The sequence below is a fragment of the Arvicola amphibius genome, chromosome 12, assembly GCF_903992535.2.
Source record: "Arvicola amphibius chromosome 12, mArvAmp1.2, whole genome shotgun sequence".
Lineage (NCBI taxonomy): Eukaryota > Metazoa > Chordata > Mammalia > Rodentia > Cricetidae > Arvicola > Arvicola amphibius.
The window spans coordinates 24833666-24854659 of NC_052058.2; the positions used below are offsets into that span (position 1 = coordinate 24833666).

Sequence of the window (20994 nt, forward strand, 5' to 3'; positions counted from 1 at the left end):
ACCTGCTATTTAAGGTCTAAACACTGGCATCTTAGGTCTATAACTGACCTTAGTCTCTGCATATTAGAGGGTGCGGGGTAGTTGTGACACCTAGAGTACTGCCTCTCCCAGCCTCCTCTTGGCTCGGTGCCTTAGCTCTCCACTCCACCTCACCCTTCAGGAGGGCTCCCCAGTTGCACAGCCCTTCCCTTCTCTCTCATCATGTGTCCAGGATTGCCCTGTGCCCGGTGTGAGCTCAGAAGGGCCACTCCTATGTACCTAAGACTGTAGCTTGGCATGGTGGGTGGGGTGGATGCTTGTCATAGGTGCTTGCTGCATGCTTGTTGACTGTTGGCTTGGTGCTTGTCTCCCCTGGCTGTCCCAATAGGCTGGGACTGGACTGGGGCTGGACACTCACTCTTGAACTTGACTGTTACAGGAGAACAGCTTCTAGGAGCCGGTGAGGTCTTTGCCATCAGGCCCTTGCAGCTCTATGCTGTCACGGAGCAGCTACAACAAGGAAAGCCTACTTGTGCCAGTGGAGATGCCAAGACTGACCTTGGGCACATCCTAGACTTCACCTGTCGCCTTAGGTACCTTAAGGTACAGTTATAGCAGCGTAGTTGTAGAGTCTCTCAGTGGTCTGACAGCTCACCAGCTGGCAGTGTGTGAAGGAGACCAAGACTGGGGGCTCTCAGTGGATGAAAGCCACCTGGTGTTGTTGATACTGTGTTTCTGCCTGTGAGCGCCAGGGGGCATCCTGGCCCATTGTCTGAATACAGTTAAAATGGTCAGAGCTTTGAGTTTGACAGCTGCGGCCACATTCACCCAAGAGCACAGAACGGGAGTTCACTACTGCACCCCTAATTTAAATCCATCTTTGACCTTAGGTTTCTGGCACAGAAGGACCTTTTGGGACCAGCAACATTCAGGAGCAGCTCCTGCCCTTTGATCTTTCTATATTCAAGTCTCTTCATCAGGTAGAGGTAAGGCCCAAGGCTGCTAGTGAGCAGGCAGGGCTGAGCCTGCCCAGCAGTGTCTTGCTCTGTTGTCTCTTTGCAGGGAATGGTTGTGATAGCAAGTGGTAAGGCACCGTTGCTTTCATATTTGGCAACATGTTGGCAGATTCTATCCAAGGAAATCAAGCCAGGAAAGGGGAAAGACAGAAAGGGGCCTTTTCTGTCCTTAGCTGGTTTGCAGTTCTCAACCCCTATTGTAGGCAGCAGAGGTATTAGAGACCAGAGCTGCAGAACTTAGTTCCCTGCGGCCTCTCATGGAGTCAGGACCATGTGTTATTCAGGTAGAAGTCACAGAAATCATCCTAAGGCCAGACAGAGGCAATTCGAAGTCTTTGTTTTCCCAGTCAAGAGCACCCATCCCTAAGAAGAATGCTTTATATTACTTTCTACTGAATTCTGGTTCCTAACACTAATTTTGTTGCCATTTTTAAAAAGAAAGGGGAGTCAGTATTGAAAAATAAAAGCTGTTTTTTATACAGTAAACCACATGTTTCCTGAACTTGGTTTTTGTCTTCAGCTCTACCCAGTGCCCATGTATTCTTGACCAAGTCTCCCCAACTTCTCTGTGAAGTGTGGATGCTTTTGTTCTCAGTTTTACAATTGAGGAAACTGAGGCTTGGGAAATGAGGAAGTTAGGCCAGGATATTGAATTCGAATTCCAGAAGCCTGCTTCCATTGACCTGTATTGCCTAAGGGCAGAGGGTCAGGCTGGGTAAGCAGGAGAGCTGCTCCTGTGCTGTGGCCCCTTGTTCTCCATCACTGATTTCCAAGTCTTACCTTTTCTGTTTCCTTGGCAAGCTCCCGGTAGCCCTTAACCACAAAAATGGAATTTGTGGCTCATAAGGAGCCTGAGCATCCATTTTTGAAGCAAGGTTTCTTTGTTTAGCTGTCCTGGAACTCACTATATATCAGGCTGGCCTCGAATTCACAGAGATCTGCCTGCCTCTGCCTCCTGAGTGAGGTCTAAAGGTGTACGCCAGCATGCCTGGCTAGATGCCTTTCTTTCTAGATAGATACTTAAAATGTTTATCTGCAACTGAGACACACTGGGGAATAAAAGAGGCCAAGTTTTGAGTCATCTTTTATCTAGGGATTTGAGCTTGCCTGTGGGATGAACATCTAGTTCCTAGGGTTTCTGAGGGGCCAGAATGCCATTTCTGAGACACAGCTGTTGTTTGTTCCAGATAAGTCATTGTGATGCTAAGCATATCCGAGGGCTGGTCACCTCCAAGCCAACATTAGCCACAATGAGTGTCAGATTCTCAGCAACTTCAATGAAGGTGAGCTCTGCCTTTGTGTTTATGCTGGGGCCTGGCCTGGGGGCATAGCCTTTGTTAGTGAAGCTGATGGAACTTCCTCTGAGTCCAGCAAGCACTGGCTTAGCCCTCATTTGTATCTCATCCTCCCTGAAAATGCAGAGGAAGGTGAGGTGTAGAAGGGCTGGGCCCTGTTTGGACTAAGTAGTAGAAATAGCCCAGCTGTTAAGGTAGGGAGTTTCTTTTACCATTATATGGATGCCATCATAATAATATTTAAGTTCTCCTTCAGTATAGAGACGGTATATAGTAGCATATTTTGTGACTTCTGATCAGGATTTGGGTTTGTTGAAAATTCTTTCTCTTGAGGCCACCAAGTCAAAGGAAAAAACTGTACAGAGAGTCGAGTGTAGCTGTCTTGTCCTCTGGGAAGTACTTCTTGCCAAATAGCTGAAGGAACTCAGGATAACCCCATATAAGATGTCTTATAGACATCAAAAGTCAACCGAGAAGAACTGCCTCCCTCTCCTGTGGTGACTGAAGCCCTGTGCTGCTGCTCTGTCTCGGTGATAATTCTCTCCCTGGGAAGTAATGGTTAAGGAATTTGTTGTCCACAGTGGAGACCACTCTGAAAGCATGGTTGCCCGGCAACATCATGAATTCAGACCTTCAGCTTCTGAAGGTTTAAGCCAGGAAAGATATCACTTGTAGAGCAGAGGCCCTGGAGGCGGGGGGGACTTGACGAGCATTTGTTCCTGAAGTCACAGGACCAGAACATATTCCACATCTTTCAGTTATTTCACAATCACTTTAAGACACATAAAGCAAAGCCCATTTTTAATGCAAGCTCATTTCCACATGCTAAATATGCTCTAGTGCTTCCTTAAATTTTGCAACGATAGCGTGTTCTACTCAGTGTTGCGTGAGGGCTCAACAGATGTTCTCATGCAGGAAGTACTTGTTCCTGAAGCCTCAGAATTTGATGAGTGGGAGCCTGAAGGCACAGCCCTTGAAGGCCCTGTGACTGCTATCATCCCTACATGGCAAGCATTGACCACTCTAGACCTGAGCCACAACAGCATCTCTGAGATCGACGAATCTGTGGTATGCTTGCAGCAGCCTCCCAAGGCTTTCAGACCTTCCCAAAAATCTATTGAGTGCTCTACGTATTATGTGTAGTCTTTAAGTTGAATTTCAGATGAGAATGTTTTAAAATGGTGAGTTAATACATAAAACCAAGTGAAGTATATGAATTACGTATGCATTTAATATAACCAAACCATGGTAAATGATAATTCCTACTAAGGAATAGCAGAAAACTCATTGCCTAGAATACAGGTATGCCTGCGTTAGAGCGACGTCCCAATGGTCTTAAGAGAGTGCTTCTTTTTGTGATCCTGTGGGGGAGGACAGGGTAAAAAAGGACAGGTTCCCTTGTTTGGGGAGGACATTACCATGTGTTACCATGTGTATTACTTAAGCCAGTTCTGTCCAAACAGTGGATTTCTTTGGATTTCTGCTGAGTGGGCAGTGGGAGGTGTCAGTGACCCTGCAGATAAGCCAGCCTGAAACGTGTGTTTAGCCACTGGGCACATGGACTGTTTAGGGTCCTGCCTCTTTGAGTAACACCAGACATTCTTTTCTTTCATAAGAAACTGATCCCAAAGATTGAGTACCTGGACCTGAGTCACAACGGAGTGCTAGTTGTGGACAACCTACAGGTAATGTCTGCCCACTAGCTCTCTAGGGCCCTGCTGTCCTGATGGGTCCAAGACTGGAGAAGCATTGCACCCTAGGGGTGGCAAGCATAGGGGCTGTGGCCTTCCTCTTGGGCTTCCAGGGACGCACTGATTGTTTTAGTTCCAAAGTGTTGAAAAAGCTGAGTATGTGCAGAGTGTGATGATGATAGGCAGGCTGAGTTTTCAGTGCCCACCCCTGACCTCTCTGCAGGGGATACCATGAGACTATGGCATGTGAAAGAGGGAAGAGGGACTTCCCTTCCCAGTGGTTGTCAAAAGATTTGTAAACCTGCTTCACAGAACTGGTCCGATTGGTCTGAAAGGGCACAGTGGCCTCTCTGGAGGCCTAACCTGTGCTGCCACTGTGTTTCTCCTGCTATTCCAGCACCTGTACAACCTCGTCCACCTTGACCTGTCCTACAACAAGCTCTCCTCCCTGGAAGGCGTGCACACTAAACTAGGCAATGTCAAAACCCTAAACCTGGCGGGCAACTTCCTAGAGAGTCTGAGTGGCCTGCACAAACTCTACTCTCTGGTTAATCTGGACCTCCGAGACAACAGGATTGAGCAGGTGAACCCCAGCCCTGAGACCCTCAGGGATCTAAGATTGCTAAGCCTTGTTTGTTATCTTAAAAAAAGAAAATCAGTAAGATTCTGTTCACTTAAAAGAAACCATCAAGTGTGTAGTCTGTTGCTGAGTTGTTAAAAGAAGGGGCTAAATGGCACTTCCGTCTTGCAGTTGGAGGAGGTCAAGAGCATAGGCAGCCTACCATGTCTAGAGCATGTGGCCTTACTGAACAACCCTCTGAGCATCATCCCTGACTACCGGACCAAGGTGCTCTCCCAGTTTGGAGAGCGAGCCTCTGAGGTAAGCCCCAGAACCACCCACAGAGCCCAGAGACTGGCAGGATGAATTCCAGTTCTGCATAAGCAAAGCAAGGCCCTTGTCTGCATCAGGCCTACAAGTCCACTGCTCCTGCTCCCATCAGTTGTGTGTTCCCTAGCAGGCTTCATGTGTGCCGGATCTTCAGGCCAGAAAGGCTCCAGGAGCACATACGCATAGAGGGATTGTCTTCAACTTTTAAAAAATACGTTGGAAACTGGGCAGTGGTGGTGCACGCCCTTAATCCCAGCACTCAGGAAGTCCAGAGGCAGGTGGATCTCTGTGAGTTCGAGGCCAGCCTGGTCTACAGAGCGAGTTCCAGAACAGCCAGGGCTACACAGAGAAACTCTGTCTTGAAAAACCAAAACAGAAAAAAGAAAAGAAATACTTTGGATATTTTAGACAAGGGGCCTAAAATAAAATGTCTAAAATTATATGTAAGATTTTCATTTAATTTATGGAAGCTTCCTAAAATTATCATTTTTTGGACAGCTGGTAACCCTGGTACTTAACTAACTACCAGCCTTGAGATTTTTTTTTCCTTTACTGGATCAATCCTAGTCCTGTGCCTGCTGCCTACTGGCTATGACAGACAGTACAGGTGCCACCATGCTAACTAAGGAAGTCCTTACCCCCAGGTATACTCCTTTCCCTTGATCTCCAGCCACTTTATCTCCATTCCCATTCTCTCACCAGTTCTTGAAACCTATTTTCTCCAGATCCCTGGCCAGAAGATAACTGTGGCTCTGTTTGCATCTATCTCCAGCCTTTCTCTGCCCCCACCAAGTGCCACTTTGTCCACATTGTCACTAAGATAATTTACATAAGATGTTATCTCTTGCTGGAGAGAATTGCTTACACTTGTAATTCCAGAATTCAGGTTCTGAAACAAGAGGGTTGCCCAGAGTTCAAGACCAACCTGGGTGATAGAGTGAGACTCTGTCTCAAAAACATAAATAAATAAATAAATAAAAGTTCTTGCCTTTTTTGGCTCCAGAGCTGGAAAGCCCCCTGATTCCACCTGCCCAAAGCTTTTGGACTATCCTTCAAGTGGCTTTTCTGCTTGCATGCTAGCCCACAGCTCTCCAGAATGGGACTCCTGCCTTCTTCCTCCACTATTATCTTTGCCCACTAGTCCCTTGTCCAGAAGTTCTCTTCTTGCTCTTTGACAGTCAATTCCGCTTGTGTTCTGCTTATAAGTAGGAACTCAGTATATTCAGTCCCCAGGAGGCTGCTGCCCCCTCTTACTGGAGAAGGACTCCTGAGATATACTAAGCTATATGGGACCTCCATGGGCCTTCCAAGGTGGTTCCAGGTTACTTATGTTGTGGTGTAGAGCCTCCCTTAGCCTCCAGTATCTTGTTGGGGGTCTATTGGGATGCTCAGACCCAGTCTTCAGCAGAATCTCACCATTCTCCCAATGTTCTTTGCCAGTTTCAATGCTGTAAGCTACCTTCTGGATTTTGTAGATCTGTCTAGATGATGCAGCAACCACAGAGAAGGAGCTGGACACTGTGGAAGTACTGAAAGCCATTCAGAAAGCCAAGGATGTCAAGTCCAAACTGAGCAACACAGAAAAGAAGGTAAACATTGTAGAGTAGAGAGACTTATCTTGGGGAAACTGAGCCATGAACTCCCTTAGAGTCTCTGATCATTAACACCGCTCCTGTCCCCATGAAACCTCAGGCTGGATCCTCAGGCGGTGTAGTGGTGATACCTACTGACGGATTCTATGAGATCATTCTCAACATTCTGTGGTCGGGAGAATGTTGACTCTTCTCCACGTCCCTGGCCTCAGCATTTCTGTTCTTCCTGTCCTTCTTTCTCTCATGGACTGACTCAGTACTCTTCCTCAGGTTGGTGAGGACACCCGGCTCCCAGCTGCTCCCTGTGTAAGACCCAGCAGCTCCCCTCCCACTGCAGCTCCCACCTCAGCCTCCCTGCCTCAGCCTATCCTCTCCAACCAAGGTAATCATGAGTAGAACTTGCTCCTACCTGAGCTGCTCAGCACTGCCTGGACGCAGGCAGGGTTAGGCTTGAGAGACAAAGGTTGGCACTTGCTTCCTACGGGGAGGGTGGCACATTCTGCAGGCTGGCTCCTTCGATGGCACATAGCAGGGAGGTGCCCGGTCTGATTTCAGCACTGTTGTTTGCTTAGTAAGGACCCCCTCTCCCTTATGGGGTATTGGACAGAGAACTGAGGCTGCCCTTTGAGCAGGCTTAGGCTGTTGGCTCATGAGGATCTGTCCCTTGCAGATAGTGTGGGCAGGTCAGTTCCTAGACAGTCAGGCCTTGTTACTTAACTGAGTCTGGAGCCCTTGATCCCCTGTGTGGAGAGCTTGCTTTTATCGTTGGGATGCCTCTGACTCTCAAGGTATGGCCAAAACCCCCAAGTACTGCATTTATAGGACCAAGATGGGCTGTCTGTTCCCATGGACTCATGGAAGAACACCCCCTTTGATCTGCCCATTTTCTGTGAGCATTTTCAAAGGCTTTCACCTCTGAACCCAGGCATCCGCGGAGATGAGTGAGTGAACCAGGTGCCATGAACGTGGCTGCCAGCCTGGCCCCGACGGAAGAGGGACAGGTATGCCGTCCCAAGTGGAGCTGAGGCTCGGGACACACAGGAAAGAACGCCGCCTGCCCAGGCTCCTGGAGACACAGAACTTGGTGTGAGGTCTTGAGAAACTAGTTTGGCCCCAGGTTTTAAGAGCCAGAAATAACATTTCTATTTCTTGACCTCGTGACCCCACTGGAGGAAACTTTTCTAGAGAGGGCTAAGATCCTGGGGAAGGGGAAGTTTACCCCACTAGCAGCAGTGAACTGTGGTGTGAACACAGAGCAGGGAAGGGCAGCTGTGGCACAGACCCCTCCACAGCAGTCCTGTCAGGGTGAGAAGCCAGAGGTACAGAAAGACAGCACTCGCTCATGTTAAGGCAGAAGCCTTATGCTCAACAGCCTGAAGTCACAACTGATATGCAGAAGAGAAGCCATGAAAATACGACAGTAGAGCTCGGTGCCAGCACATTTGCCCACTGACTTTGTCAAACTTGACCAAAAAAATTTATTCTTTTTTTTTTTTTTTTTTCCATAAAAGAGGAAGAAAGTTTGAGTCTCTGTGAGGAAGTTTCTCTAACCTCTCTTCAGGTCCCCACAGTATTAGTGATACCACATAGAAAGCAAGCAACCATAGACTTTTGGGGACAGGGCCATACTAAGGTCCCAAGGCCCAAGATATAACCTGTTCTAGCATTCGTTGAATCAGTATGTGTGTGTGTGTGTGTGTGTGTGTGTGTGTGTGTGAGAGAGAGAGAGAGAGAGAGAGAGAGAGAGAGAGCGAGCACATGTGTGGACAGGCAAGTGAAGAACAAGGCTAAACACAGATCCTGGCTAGGCAGGAGGAATGAGTGTCTCCTCCAGGCCGCAACTGCCAGCAGCCCTCTACCTTGTGGTGGTGAAGTCTCTGCAGCCTGGGGCAAGCCTCATCTACCCCTTCCTTGGTGCCCTTTTACCCCTGGCTGCTCTGTAGTCTGCCCCCTTTTCCCAGTCACTGGACACTGAGAGATGTTGTCACAGATTTATACCTCTTGTAAATAAACTCCAGTGGATGTCTTTGTGTGCACATCTCTTTCCTTTGGGCGAGAAATGACAAAGGTCAGACCCCTGTCTGAGGACTGCTGGTGTCCCCTATCCCATCTGCTGAGTGGCCCTTTCTGGCCACTTGTTTGTACAGGCCATGGTCCAGGAAGGAAGTGGACAGACTGTCCTGTCTGCATTTCCTCATGCCCAAACAAGGCTAGGGTGGGGAGGTAAGGGGTAGTGGCAAGAACATAATGCCTTTTTTTTTTCTTTTTGTCCTCACAAATGTGAGGCACCTACATGTATGTTTGTTTGACCATATGTTACTGGAGCTGGCCTGGGTGGACAGTAGTTTTTCTATGTGAGAACAGCTTTACTGACTTACTATGGTGGCTCCCAACCTGAGAACACACTTGTGAAAAAAACTGTCGAGAAAACACCAGGCCTCTGGTCATCACAGCTGTTAGAACAGTGAATTGTTGTGACTGAGGAGCCAGTATCCAGGATGCCAGAATCCATTCTCCAGCCCTGTATGGGGGCTGAGAGAAGGTTGTTGTAGAAGTGATTAGAAGCAGGCAGGCAGCTGAGTTCATGTTCCATCCTCCTGGCCATAAGATCTCAAGCACCGTGCAGCACTTGGAACCTCTGCAGCCTCTTCTGTTTTCTCAACCATAAGTGGATCCATCCCACTTCATCGATTCTAGGATGCACATTTCCACCTATGACTTCTCTGAAATTGAGATGCGTCTTTCAGTCAGTGGCGTCCCCTAGTTGCTGTCAGCCAGCTGGTAATCGTGATGGAATCGTGGGAAATCCTTCCGTGGACTTCTATGACCAAGATGGCCCCTCATCCACAGATCTTAGATTTGATGAAGTGTGGTAAATAACGAGGTGCGCATGAGCTAATGCTGGGGAGCTTAGCAGTGCTGAGACTCAACAGGACTGCTCAGTAGGGACTCCTTCCTTCATCTTGAGTTGGGGCTTTAGGGCAGTACCTCTAGGAACGTGGAGCCACTTGGGGAGAGAGACTACACCCATGGAGGAACGAGGGAGAACAGTTTGGGAATACATGTAGGACTGTAGCAGAAAGATGGGCTGGGTTAAGATATTTCAGTAGCAGAGATAACATAAGCAAAGACTGGGGACGCTTGGTGCATGGCTTTGTGCTTGCCCCTTCTCCCTCGCAGCCTCTGCAGCTTAGCTTCATGGGAGTATCTGGGCTTGGGCTGCCTGCTTACCCTTTGGACAGAGAACCTGGGCTGGTTGAGTTGTTCTGTTTTAGGTAGCAGTCAAGCTGAACAAGGTGTCCCAGGCTCTGAGGGTTCAGTCATTTAACTGGGCCATGGTGGCTGTTCGGCAGCAAAGCCAGGCTGTCGAGGCAAGGCTCTTCTAGACCATCCTTTTGGTGGTGGTGGTGGTGGTGTTTTATTTTTGTTGTTTGTTTGTTTGTTTTGGTTGTTGTTTTTTATGTGGGAAAGAGGGGTTTCCCTTACCTGGCTTGCAAACTCCAGTGAAGTAATGGATCCAAACAGCCTGTTCATAGAAGACCTTTAGTATGGCTCAAATAATCTGTGCATCTCAAAGTACATGACTAGGACAGTCAGTGCGACGCGCTGGTAAGGTAGCCTGTGGGTTCAGGCTTCAGCTGTGTTCAGCAAGCCCTAGGAGAATCAAGTCTGCAAAGCCTGGCTTCTCAGTAAAGGGTCCTGTGCTTGGAGTTTGCAAGCCCTGCAGAGATACAGATGAGGGCACAGGGTCATGTGTAGTCCTTTCTTTGTGTTCCAAATATGTCCAACAGTGTTCTGGTATGTCCGAGGCTATTGATAAGTATGTCACCAGATTGCTTCCCTGACAGGTGGACCAGCTTGTACCCCAGTGCTTACCTCTTTCTGGTTAGACTGGGCCAGGCTGCACACTCTAACCATGCCATAGAAACAGAAAAGGTGGTCTTCTATTACAATTTGTCCTTTGTGTAAGCATTGTTTTGCATGTTATATTCCATGGGGTATCTGTTTGTATTCTTTGCATTCTCACGGAGATTTCAAACAAGTCGTTCCCCATTTTTGTAATCTGTAAGAATATCTTTAAGACGTAGATCTTTGTTTATACTCTGAGCACAATTTTCTCTGCGTTTCTCTGTGCGTTGTTTTTTGTCTGTCTGTAGAGTGCACTTCTAGGGGTTTGGTCTTCATGATTCTCTCCCCTGCTTGTCTGCTCAGAAAGCCTCTTCCTGACAGTAGAGAGCAGCCACATGCTCGACCCTGAGTTACTGAATTACTGCATTTTATTCTGTGACCCGTATGATGGATGATTTGGGGTCTGGCTAGTGCCCGGCCGTGCCATGTGCCCAGGGCTTAGCCTCTTGTTGAACAGCTGCTCTTCCCACCCACTTGCCTATCTCATCTCTGCAGGAATCATGTTTGTCCAGGAGGAGGCCCTGGCCAGCAGCCTCTCATCCACCGACAGTTTACCCCCTGAGGACCGGCCCATTGCCCAAGACTGTTCCGACTCCTTGGAATCTATCCCCACAGGACAGGTAATGCCCTTGCCTGCTCCTGGGTACTATTTTCTCAACCATGATGCTGCTGTGTTATATTCTTCACAGTTGGGTGTGGTCTGGTGAGGGTATGGCATGTGTTGCTAGGGCTTCTGGGAGTACTTTGCATGACATGCAGTCTTTCTCTTAGATGTGGCTCTAGTTGGGTCATCTTCATAGACTATAGACCATATGAGTTTGGCCTCCTCCACCCCAAGGAACAAGCAATACTGGGGCCTTGAGGGACAAGGAAGGTGGCATTCTTTGGACATACATGAGCTGGCTGTACAAGGGGAATCTCCCCTAATGCCTAGCACCCTGAGGCCACTCTGTCCCTTCTCACGTCACCTTGGTGGTCTGAATAGTGAGACTATACTACCTTTGTTCTAACTGCTGTCCAGGCTTCTGGGGCCCATCTCTGTGTCCCTGGAAAATAGAAGAGGAAAATGAGTGTCGGGTGCTACGTGCTCCACGCCTGGGCCTCCTTGTTCCCTGACCCTTACACAGCAGGGCCATGGTCATGAGACGCTAAGACAGCTCACAGAGCCGTGTCCCCAGTACTCTATCCTTAATGTTACAGGAGAGACAGAGAGAGACCTGGTCTCAGCACTGGGGGACCTTGCCAGGACCACCTTTCATCATGTCACTGTCTGGGGCCAGGCCAGAGCAGCCTGGACCCTAGGGTGGCACAAAGATCCCCCAGATGCCAGACCTCCATGGAAACAGGCTCTGGCCCAGGGTTGGGTGTGTAAGCTCAAGTCAGATGGGTGGGAAGCCAGCCCTACTGGATGTTAGCAAGATAGCCAAATGAGCACTTCAGCAAGTTCCAGAGCACACCAGAGTGAAGGACAGAGGTGTGAGGCAGCACCCAGTGAGCGCCAGGAACAACTACCTGCAGCAGCTGAGGCTCACCCTTCTCTCCTCTGTCAGGTGGCATCTGAAGACTTAAGGGATGTGCCAGGAGCTGTTGGTGGTGCAAGGTAAGGAAGAGAGCCTTATCTCCATGCAGACTGAACACCCAGTGGGCTTTGTTAGTAGCCGGTCGGTAGAAGTCTGTCTTTACTCCAGCGCAGTTGAGAGGAGCTCTGTTGTTTCCCCTCAGCTGTCTAGTGGACACTGTCCTACACTGGAGGTTGGCAAATCAGAGCCAACTTGGGCCGTGGTCTGTTTTGTACTGTGAGCCAAGAATAAGTGTTCTCTCTCTCTGTTTGCTAGTGGAACTTTTGTTGTTTTTTGAGATAGGGTCTCACTATGTAGCTTAAGCTGACCTCAAATTCATGACCCGCCTCCTCCCTCATCCTAAGTGTCAAGCACAGAAATAAACCACTCCACATTACTTGATTTTTGTTGTTGTTGCTGTTGTTGTTTTGTGTTTGTTTTTTGCCTTTGAGACTGTCCTGGAATTTGTTTTGTGGACCAGGCTGTCCTCGAACTCACAGAGATCCGCCTTTTTCTGCCTCCTATTGGCTGGGATTAAAGGTGTGTGCTACCCTGCCTGGCTGCCACTTCTTTTTGTTGGTAGTGTTTTTAAGATCTGCTTGTTTTTTGGGGCATTGTGATGCACTTCTTTAATCCCAGCGCTCAAGAAAACAAAAGCAGACACATCTCTATAGGTTCCAGGATAGTCTGATCTACACAGCAAGTTCCAGAACAGCCAGTGCTACATAAAGAGATCCTGTCTGAAAACAAACAAAAAATTGTTCATTAATTTTAAGTGTTTTATGAGTATTTGCCTGCATGTATATGTTTAACTGCATATATATGCACCACATGTATGCTTGGTGCCTTTGGAGGCCAAGACAGGGCATCACATCTCCTGCAACTGGAGTTACAGATGGTTATTAGCCACCATGTGGGTGCTGAGAAACAAATCTAGATCCTCTGCGAGAACTCCTGAGTACATTTAACTGCTGAGCCGCTAATCGAGCCACTGATTATTGCATTCTTAAATTCCTGTTTAAACAAGATTACATGGATAGGGCTAGCACACACATCAAGAATTATTAGCTCCTTGGCATTTTAAAGGAGTTTGTTTGTTTGTTTTTGAGGCAGGATGTCTACATAGCCCTGGCTGGCCTGGGATTCACCACATAGACAGACTAGCTTCAAAACTCACTGAAGTCCAAGTGGACTTCTGCCCGGTTCTGGGATTAAATTATGCTCCACCATGCCTGGGTACAGAAGTATATTTATTTCTTATTCATGGCAGGGTTGTAGAGGTCATGAGAGGCTGGAATTTAAATGTGATGGTCCTAGGACTCACCCAACTTGATTTATTGCCCTGGAAGTCCAGAATGTCCCTAAAGGTAGTCATTTTTCAACAAAGAGATTCACACCTTGGAGTACTTCATTGCCCCATTGATACCTGGCAACATCCAATGACAGAACTCTATGAGCACTTTTGTTGTGGAAGCTAGGTTGGTTTGTGCAGGCTGTGGTGGATAGCTGTGCTTCATATGGAGAAGCCTGAACTCAAGCTGGCTACCCATCCTGGTGGCAACTGCTTGAACAGGCTCAGCTCTGTGAGAGGCTTAGGAGACCATGGATTGGCTTCCCAGGATCAGAGTACTATGGCAGGCTAGGGAATAGGATGTTCCTGTGTCCCTGATCCAGTCTCTTCTTGCACAGCCCAGAACATGCAGAGCCAGAGGTTCAGGTGGTGCCTGGGTCAGGCCAGATCATCTTCCTGCCCTTCACTTGCATCGGCTACACAGCTACCAACCAGGACTTCATCCAGCGTCTGAGCACACTGATCCGCCAGGCCATTGAACGGCAACTCCCTGCCTGGATTGAGGCTGCCAACCAACGAGAGGAAGCCCAGGGTGAACAGGGTGAGGAGGAGGAAGAAGAGGAAGAGGAGGATGTTGCTGAAAACCGCTACTTCGAAATGGGACCCCCAGACATAGAGGAAGAGGAGGGCAGTGGCCAGGGAGAAGAGGAGGATGAGGATGAGGAGGATGAGGAAGCTGAGGAGGAACGCCTGGCTCTCGAGTGGGCCCTCGGCGCTGACGAGGACTTCCTGCTGGAGCACATTCGCATCCTCAAGGTGCTGTGGTGCTTCCTGATCCACGTGCAAGGCAGCATCCGCCAGTTTGCTGCCTGCCTTGTGCTCACTGACTTTGGCATCGCTGTCTTCGAGATCCCACATCAAGAGTCACGAGGCAGCAGCCAACACATCCTTTCATCCCTGCGTTTCGTCTTCTGCTTCCCACATGGCGACCTCACTGAGTTTGGCTTCCTCATGCCAGAGCTGTGCCTGGTACTCAAGGTGCGGCACAGTGAGAACACACTCTTCATCATCTCGGATGCTGCCAACTTGCATGAGTTCCATGCTGACCTGCGCTCCTGCTTTGCACCTCAGCACATGGCCATGCTGTGCAGCCCCATCCTCTATGGCAGCCACACCACCCTGCAGGAGTTCTTACGCCAGCTGCTCACCTTCTACAAGGTGGATGGTGGTGCTCAGGAGCGCAGCCAGGGCTGCTTCCCTGTCTACTTGGTCTACAGTGACAAGCGCATGGTCCAGACAGCTGCTGGGGACTACTCAGGCAACATCGAATGGGCCAGCTGCACACTCTGCTCGGCAGTGCGGCGCTCCTGCTGTGCGCCCTCTGAGGCCGTCAAGTCTGCCGCCATCCCCTACTGGCTGCTGCTCACTCCCCAGCATCTCAATGTCATCAAGGCCGACTTCAACCCCATGCCCAACCGAGGCACCCACAACTGCCGCAACCGCAATAGCTTCAAGCTTAGCCGCGTACCGCTCTCCACTGTGCTGCTAGACCCTACTCGCAGCTGCACCCAGCCACGGGGAGCCTTTGCTGATGGCCATGTCCTTGAGCTGCTGGTTGGCTACCGCTTTGTTACTGCCATCTTTGTGCTGCCCCATGAGAAATTCCACTTCCTGCGAATCTACAATCAGCTTCGGGCCTCCCTGCAGGATCTGAAGACTATTGTCATCTCCAAGAAGCCCGCATCCAGGCCAAGATCCCAGAGTTCTCTCGTGAATGGTCAGCGTGCCAAGGGCAGGGCCAGGTGAGACTAGCATAGACTCTTAGGACTTAGGGCATGGGATTGGCTTGGGTGTGATCTCTGGGCACTTGTACTTTTGGGGAGTCTCCCTTTTACTTTCCCCTTTCCCCTGGCTCCTCTCCAGCACTGACCACCCTTAGCCTGTACTCCAGATCTCCAGAAGCTTAAAAGCAGCCCAGGCAAGCTGTCCCACGCAGGGCAGGTTAAGGAGCCAGTCCTGTCTTCACTGTGTCCCTGGTCCTAACACTGTCCTCTCATATGCCCAAACATGGTTTCTGGGTACCCTCTTCCTCCTCCACTCCTCAGGGGTCTCATCCAGTGGCTATCTCTGTTAGCTCAGGACTGCTCCAGGTACCCCATTCCTGAAAGCAGCTCCCAAGCCTAATTTTTGGTGTCACACACAAAGCCCTTCTCAGGAAGGACTGAGTTGGATCTACTGGAAGCCCCTCCCAAAGGACCTTCTGAAGACCAAGGTGTTGGGGTAGGTCATCTTATCTTCAGGGGAGATTGAGGTGCTTAGCAGGAAGAATCCAGCAGCTAGAGCTTCTTCTCATGTGCCCTCTCCTTGGAGTCCTTGGGAGTGCCCCTGCTCTCTATTGTGGAATTTTCCCACCTGGGGTCAGGGCAAGAATCTAGTAGTTGGTGTTCTCTAGCCTGGGAGAATGCCGAAATCCTATCTTCACCTCTGGTTCTACTTAGCATCTCCTGGGTCTATCTTCTCACTCAGTCACCAGCTAATGATCCAAAGGACTTTCAACTCCTACAGCTGAATCCAGTGCCCCTGTTATACTTGCACAGAGGTGGCTGTCCCCATATTTCCCCTCACCATGTAAAGCTTAGTTAGTATGCACCTTGTCCTCCTTCCGAGCTACCACAAGCCTGGCTTGCTTCTGGGACTACTGCAGAAACCAGACCCCATAAAGAGGTATCTGCACACCCAGCAGCTTCATGGGTATTTGATCAAATGCAAGATCATGGTCCCAGGGATTACAGCAGTTGGACTGATCTGATGGATTGAGAGGACAACATCCACCCGCTTCGCTAGGTATGGCCCTATGGGTTGAATGCCGGAGATCCCAGCTCCCATGAACTTTAGGTTTCTGAGCCGGTCTTATGACTGGGATAGACCAGTGACATTCTAGCATGGTCATGTGCAGTGGTGGTTGAGTAAGCTAAGTGCCACATCCCCAAAACCAACTGAGGAGTGTTTGGAGTTTTGGTTCTCTCCTCTACTAGCATATACTCACCCAGGTTCTAACTTGGGTTCTTGCGTAAGTACTCTAGGGTAGCGTTTCTAACACATCTGATACCTTGCTCCCAAGTCATAACCCTGAAGTGGCCTTTCTGATGTCTTTGCAGTGCTTTCAAGATGGACTTCCAGGGCTGGAGAGATGGCTCAGTGATTAAGAGCACTGGCTGCTTCTCCAGAGGACCCTGGTTCAATTCCCGGCACCCACATGGCATCTCACAACTGTCTGTAACTCCAGTTTCAGGGGATCTGACACCTTCACACCAACACACATAAAATAAAGTTAAATAAGTTTTTTTTTTAAAAAATGATCTTTTGAGTCCATGAGCCAAAGCCTTTATTACATGTGTATGGTCGGCTCAGCCCTGGGGGTCTGCTCTGCCCACATCTGCGGAAGAAGAGGGCTGACACTTTCCCTCCGCTGTGTGGTCCTCCATGAAGAACATGATGACGTAGGTCGCCCAGTGACTCCAAGGGTAGCACATGGCATACAGTTGTTGACCTTTACACTCTGATGTGCATAGATATGAATCTCTATGGGGTTCACATGTTTATTTGGCATTTCTTGGGTCACTGGAAGATGTAGTGATGAGCAGCGACCACGGGAGGCCCCAGCACAAGCTCCTGCTACAGTTCCTGCTGCCGCTCCAGCTTCAGTTCCTGCTGCAGTTCTGGCTCCAGCTCCAGTTCCTGCTGCAGCTCCAGCGGAGTCTTCAGCTCCAGCAGAGGCTCCAGCTCCAGCAGAGGCTCCAGCTCCAGCGGAGGCACAAGCTGAGGCCCCTGCCCAGTACCCAAGCGAGCGCCTGATCCAGTCCACATCTGAGGAGAATCAGATCCCTTCTCACTTGCCGGTCTGCCCGTCACTCCAGCACATTGCCGGTCTTCAGGGGAGCGCCATCATTGATCTCTTCCACAGCAGCATTGCTGAGGTATCGGCCCAGGCGCTGCTCTTGCTGCCTGGCACTTGTGTGGGGAGAGCTGTAGGCTCTGCTGTGCTACCAGTCAGTCTGAGGGTAGAGCAGGGTTTGTGTGGGGACAGCCTTCGGTCCCAGATTTCTCTGATATGTGGTCATCATCTTCACCTGCTCACAGGGTTGAGGATCTGGTCAAATGGTCTGCCACTCACCTCCCAACCAGGTGTACCCTGTCATATCTAACTCTGTGTAGCCCCGGGGCAGGCACAAACACCTCCTTTTCTCACCTCTTCTCTCCTCTGAGTTTGCTTGATAAATGCGATGAGCTTCCTGTCCCTCCTCATCCCTTCCCTGAGCAGTTTCTAAGACCAGGAGTCACCCAGTAGAAGGCGGGCACAGATGGAGGGATGAGCTACCTGGAGTCTGCACTTAAGTGTGATCTAGAGGAAGGAAAGGGGGTCTGCCTCGCTCCATTCTGCAGTCTCCCACATAGCTCCCCTATACCCAGGTTGAAAACGAGGAGCTGAGGCACCTCCTGTGGTCGTCAGTGGTGTTCTACCAGAGCCCAGGACTGGAGGTGACCGCCTGTGTGCTGCTCTCCACCAAGGCTGTGTACTTCGTGCTGCATGATGGCCTCCGCCGCTACTTCTCAGAACCACTGCAGGGTAGGTGCTCCGGCCTGCGGGGCAGGATAAAAGCCTGCTCTGGACTGGGGTGGCAGCTCTGTGCTCAGAGTCCCTCATCTGAGGAAAGGGTGATGACAGTATTCCCTTAGGTCAGATATGGGTGTGCCATGCCAGGGAGTGCTTGGGCACTGGCTGTCACATGCAGGGATATGATAGCCTCTGCCTCTTGGTTCTCAGTGGGAGTCTCATCCAGTGATTTGGTGATTCCACTGAGCTGATGATGCTGGTCCCCACACCAGGTCTCTTGAAGTCCTCCATGCATGCAGGTGGTGGCTCCTTGCCAGGTGACGCTCCCACTGGACATGTTTAACCTTGGCCTCTTCTCTCCACCACAGATTTCTGGCATCAGAAAAACACGGACTATATCAACAGTCCTTTCCACATCTCTCAATGCTTTGTGTTCAAGCTCAGTGACCTGCAGTCAGTCAATGTTGGCCTTTTCGACCAGTACTTCCGGCTGACTGGTAAGTGACCCAATGTGGTTTGTCCCAGTTTGGGTGAAGGCCAGTGTCATCAGTGGGCCTCTACCTCGAACACATGGGTGCATTATCACTAGACACATTATGTCCACTTACAAGTCAGGTACTCGGGTGGGAGGAAGCGGCTCCAGGAACTGCTGAGATGGCAGGACTTCCATACCAGGGTTTATAGACGTCGGGGGCGGGTGTGCAGGGAGCAGCCAACCCGAACTGCAGCAGAGTGGGCCCTCAGCCTAGGGGCAGGATGTTTCTGACTCACACTTCCTGAAGAGAGAAAGCTAAGCTCTTCCCCTAATGCCTCTATCCCTTCCAGAAAAATGTCTCAGCCCTTCCTGCCTGAGATACGGCCACTTCCCTGGGTCCATAATGCCCTCCTACATAGACCCTCTGGGTCCTGGTTTTCTGGGCAGGGACTTTGCAGGGGATGGGAGTGGTGGCCTGTACCTATGATCAGCCCCTTCTTGTGCAGGTTCCTCCCCAACGCAAGTGGTCACATGCTTGACTCGTGACAGCTACCTGACACACTGCTTCCTCCAGCACCTCATGCTCGTGCTCTCCTCGCTGGAGCGCACGCCCTCCCCTGAGCCTGTTGACAAGGACTTCTACTCAGAATTTGGGGACAAGAACACAGGTATCCTGTCCACCCCAGAGCCCTCGCTGATCTGTCTCTAACCTTGCACTTCTTTGCCGAGCTGGCCAGGGCTTTATGTGGGCCTCTTCCATGGCAGACTCCATGCAGGAGGTAGCGCTCAGCCCTGGAGCACCCTTAGCTGACTCTCATTTAGAGTCTAGGGCTGGTGTGGGGCTGCTGTTGCTTCTAACCCCACCAAAGGCTAGCTCAGGCTGCAGCCCTAATGTCATCTCTTCCTGTAGGAAAAATGGAGAACTACGAGCTGATCCATTCCAGCCGTGTCAAGTTCACCTACCCCAGTGAGGAAGAGGTTGGGGACCTGACCTATATCGTGGCACAGAAGTTGGCTGATCCTGGAAAGGCTCCATCCCTCAGCATCTTACTGTATGTCCAGGCCTTCCAGGTGGTCACACCACAGCCTGGACGGAACAGGGGCCCACTGCGCCCCAAGACACTCCTGCTCACCAGTGCTGAGATCTTTCTCCTAGATGAGGACTATATCCACTATCCGTTGCCTGAATTTGCCAAAGAGCCACCACAGAGGGACAGATACCGGCTAGATGATGGCCGCCGTGTCCGGGATTTGGACCGGGTACTTATGGGCTACCAGCCCTACCCACAGGCCCTCACTCTTGTGTTTGATGACATGCAGGGTCACGACCTCATGGGCAACGTCACCCTGGACCACTTTGGGGAGATGCCAGGTTATCCTGGCAGGGCTGGCCAGGGCCGGGAGGTGCAGTGGCAGGTGTTTGTCCCCAGTGCTGAGAGCCGGGAAAAGCTCATCTCGCTGCTAGCTCGTCAGTGGGAGGCCCTTTGTGGCAGGGAGCTGCCTGTGGAGCTCACTGGCTAGTGCAGGCCACCACAGCCCTGGCCACCTGTCGTGTGTGGTCTGGTCTGGTGCCCGTGGGGGCAAGGAAGCCGGCCTTCTGTGTTCCTTTTACGGTGTTTTCCCCTCCCTGGATTCTATACATTGATTGCCCGTGGCCCCCATTCAGCTCCCACAGAGAATGTGAACATGTGTGTTATGTTCATTCTTCCTAATGCTGGGAAGAAGTATGCCAGCCCCACCAGAGTGTCCTTGTGCCGTCAGCCTCCCTTGTGCCTGCCTCTGACATGGTACAGCCAGGCACAGCATTGTTTGTCCGTGATTGTGATGCTCTTGTTAACACGTGGCGCTGTGAACGTGGTAACCTCCACATCCTTTCCCAGAGTGTTGAGTCCAGTCCGCTGTTGCTATTGTTGTGAGCATTTTGCTGCTAATTACGAAGCTGGTAGCAGAATACACAATGGAAGCTTCCATTTTGTGGGCTTTTCCAAAATGGAGGCTTCCTTAGGTCCAGACAAGAGGAAGTCCTATGGGGAGTTCCCAGGCCATGGGGCCAAGAGGAGCTGGTGCAGGGGACTTAGAGCTGCCAGCACCAAGCGTAATTCTTGTTGCCTATTTTCTCTATTCTAATAAAGTGGAGTTTGACACAGTCTGGGTCTTCTAGATCAAAGATAACTGGGGGTTCAACCAAGGGCATGGTCAGTATGGAGGAGATTATAGACGGGGTGGGGGGTAACCTCTGGATAGGGCCATGTTTGACTGTGGTCAAACCTGGAGCCAAGCAAAGAATAATCCACGCAGTTCTTCAGGGCCCCCCTCCGATAGCAGCCCACCTCTTCCCCTTCCTCTGTGTGTCCTGCATCTGGGTCTCACCTACTTGAAGCTTTAGTCTAAGAGTAAGGCCTGGAGACTGGGGTTGCTAATTTGTGTGCAACCAGGGATCTGATGAAGATGGCCTATGAATGGCAGTAGGAAGTGGACCAGGTGGTGGACAGTGGCAAGAAGAGCCTCCTGCTTATCTCTGCCTGTATTCATGTTGAAGGTCGGCAGCTACCTCAGGGGCCCTGCTAAGTAGGACCTCAGGTTTCCTGGATGGTCAACCCCTGATTCCCACCCTTCCTCCACCGTTTCCCACTACTAGAGCAGGGCCTGTTCCCCACTTGCCTCATCTGGGTCAGGTTCTACA

The 20994-nt window shown here is 50.4% G+C and overlaps 1 protein-coding gene across 4 annotated transcripts in view; it reads left to right on the forward strand.

Annotated features, from left to right (window-relative positions):
- The window catches only part of Nisch (nischarin), a 34885-nt gene extending 14428 nt beyond the window's left edge, over positions 1-20457 (forward strand). The window contains exons 5-21 of one of the 4 annotated variants that reach the window (XM_038349000.2): positions 419-582; positions 870-965; positions 2183-2278; positions 3206-3358; positions 3907-3975; positions 4379-4564; positions 4733-4861; positions 6346-6459; positions 6733-6844; positions 10867-10991; positions 11922-11971; positions 13620-15023; positions 16850-17198; positions 17692-17848; positions 18205-18333; positions 18818-18979; positions 19222-20457. In XM_038349000.2, coding sequence (XP_038204928.1) covers positions 419-582; positions 870-965; positions 2183-2278; positions 3206-3358; positions 3907-3975; positions 4379-4564; positions 4733-4861; positions 6346-6459; positions 6733-6844; positions 10867-10991; positions 11922-11971; positions 13620-15023; positions 16850-17198; positions 17692-17848; positions 18205-18333; positions 18818-18979; positions 19222-19832 — 4106 coding nt within the window. In that variant the 3' untranslated portion in view covers positions 19833-20457. Of the gene's footprint in view, positions 1-418; positions 583-869; positions 966-2182; positions 2279-3205; positions 3359-3906; positions 3976-4378; positions 4565-4732; positions 4862-6345; positions 6460-6732; positions 6845-7387; positions 8489-10866; positions 10992-11921; positions 11972-13619; positions 15024-16379; positions 16807-16849; positions 17199-17691; positions 17849-18204; positions 18334-18817; positions 18980-19221 lie in introns of those variants that run through there. The other 3 variants (XM_038349001.2, XM_038349002.1, XM_038349003.1) reach the window with 3 other exon arrangements.
- Positions 20458-20994: the final 537 nt, after the last annotated feature.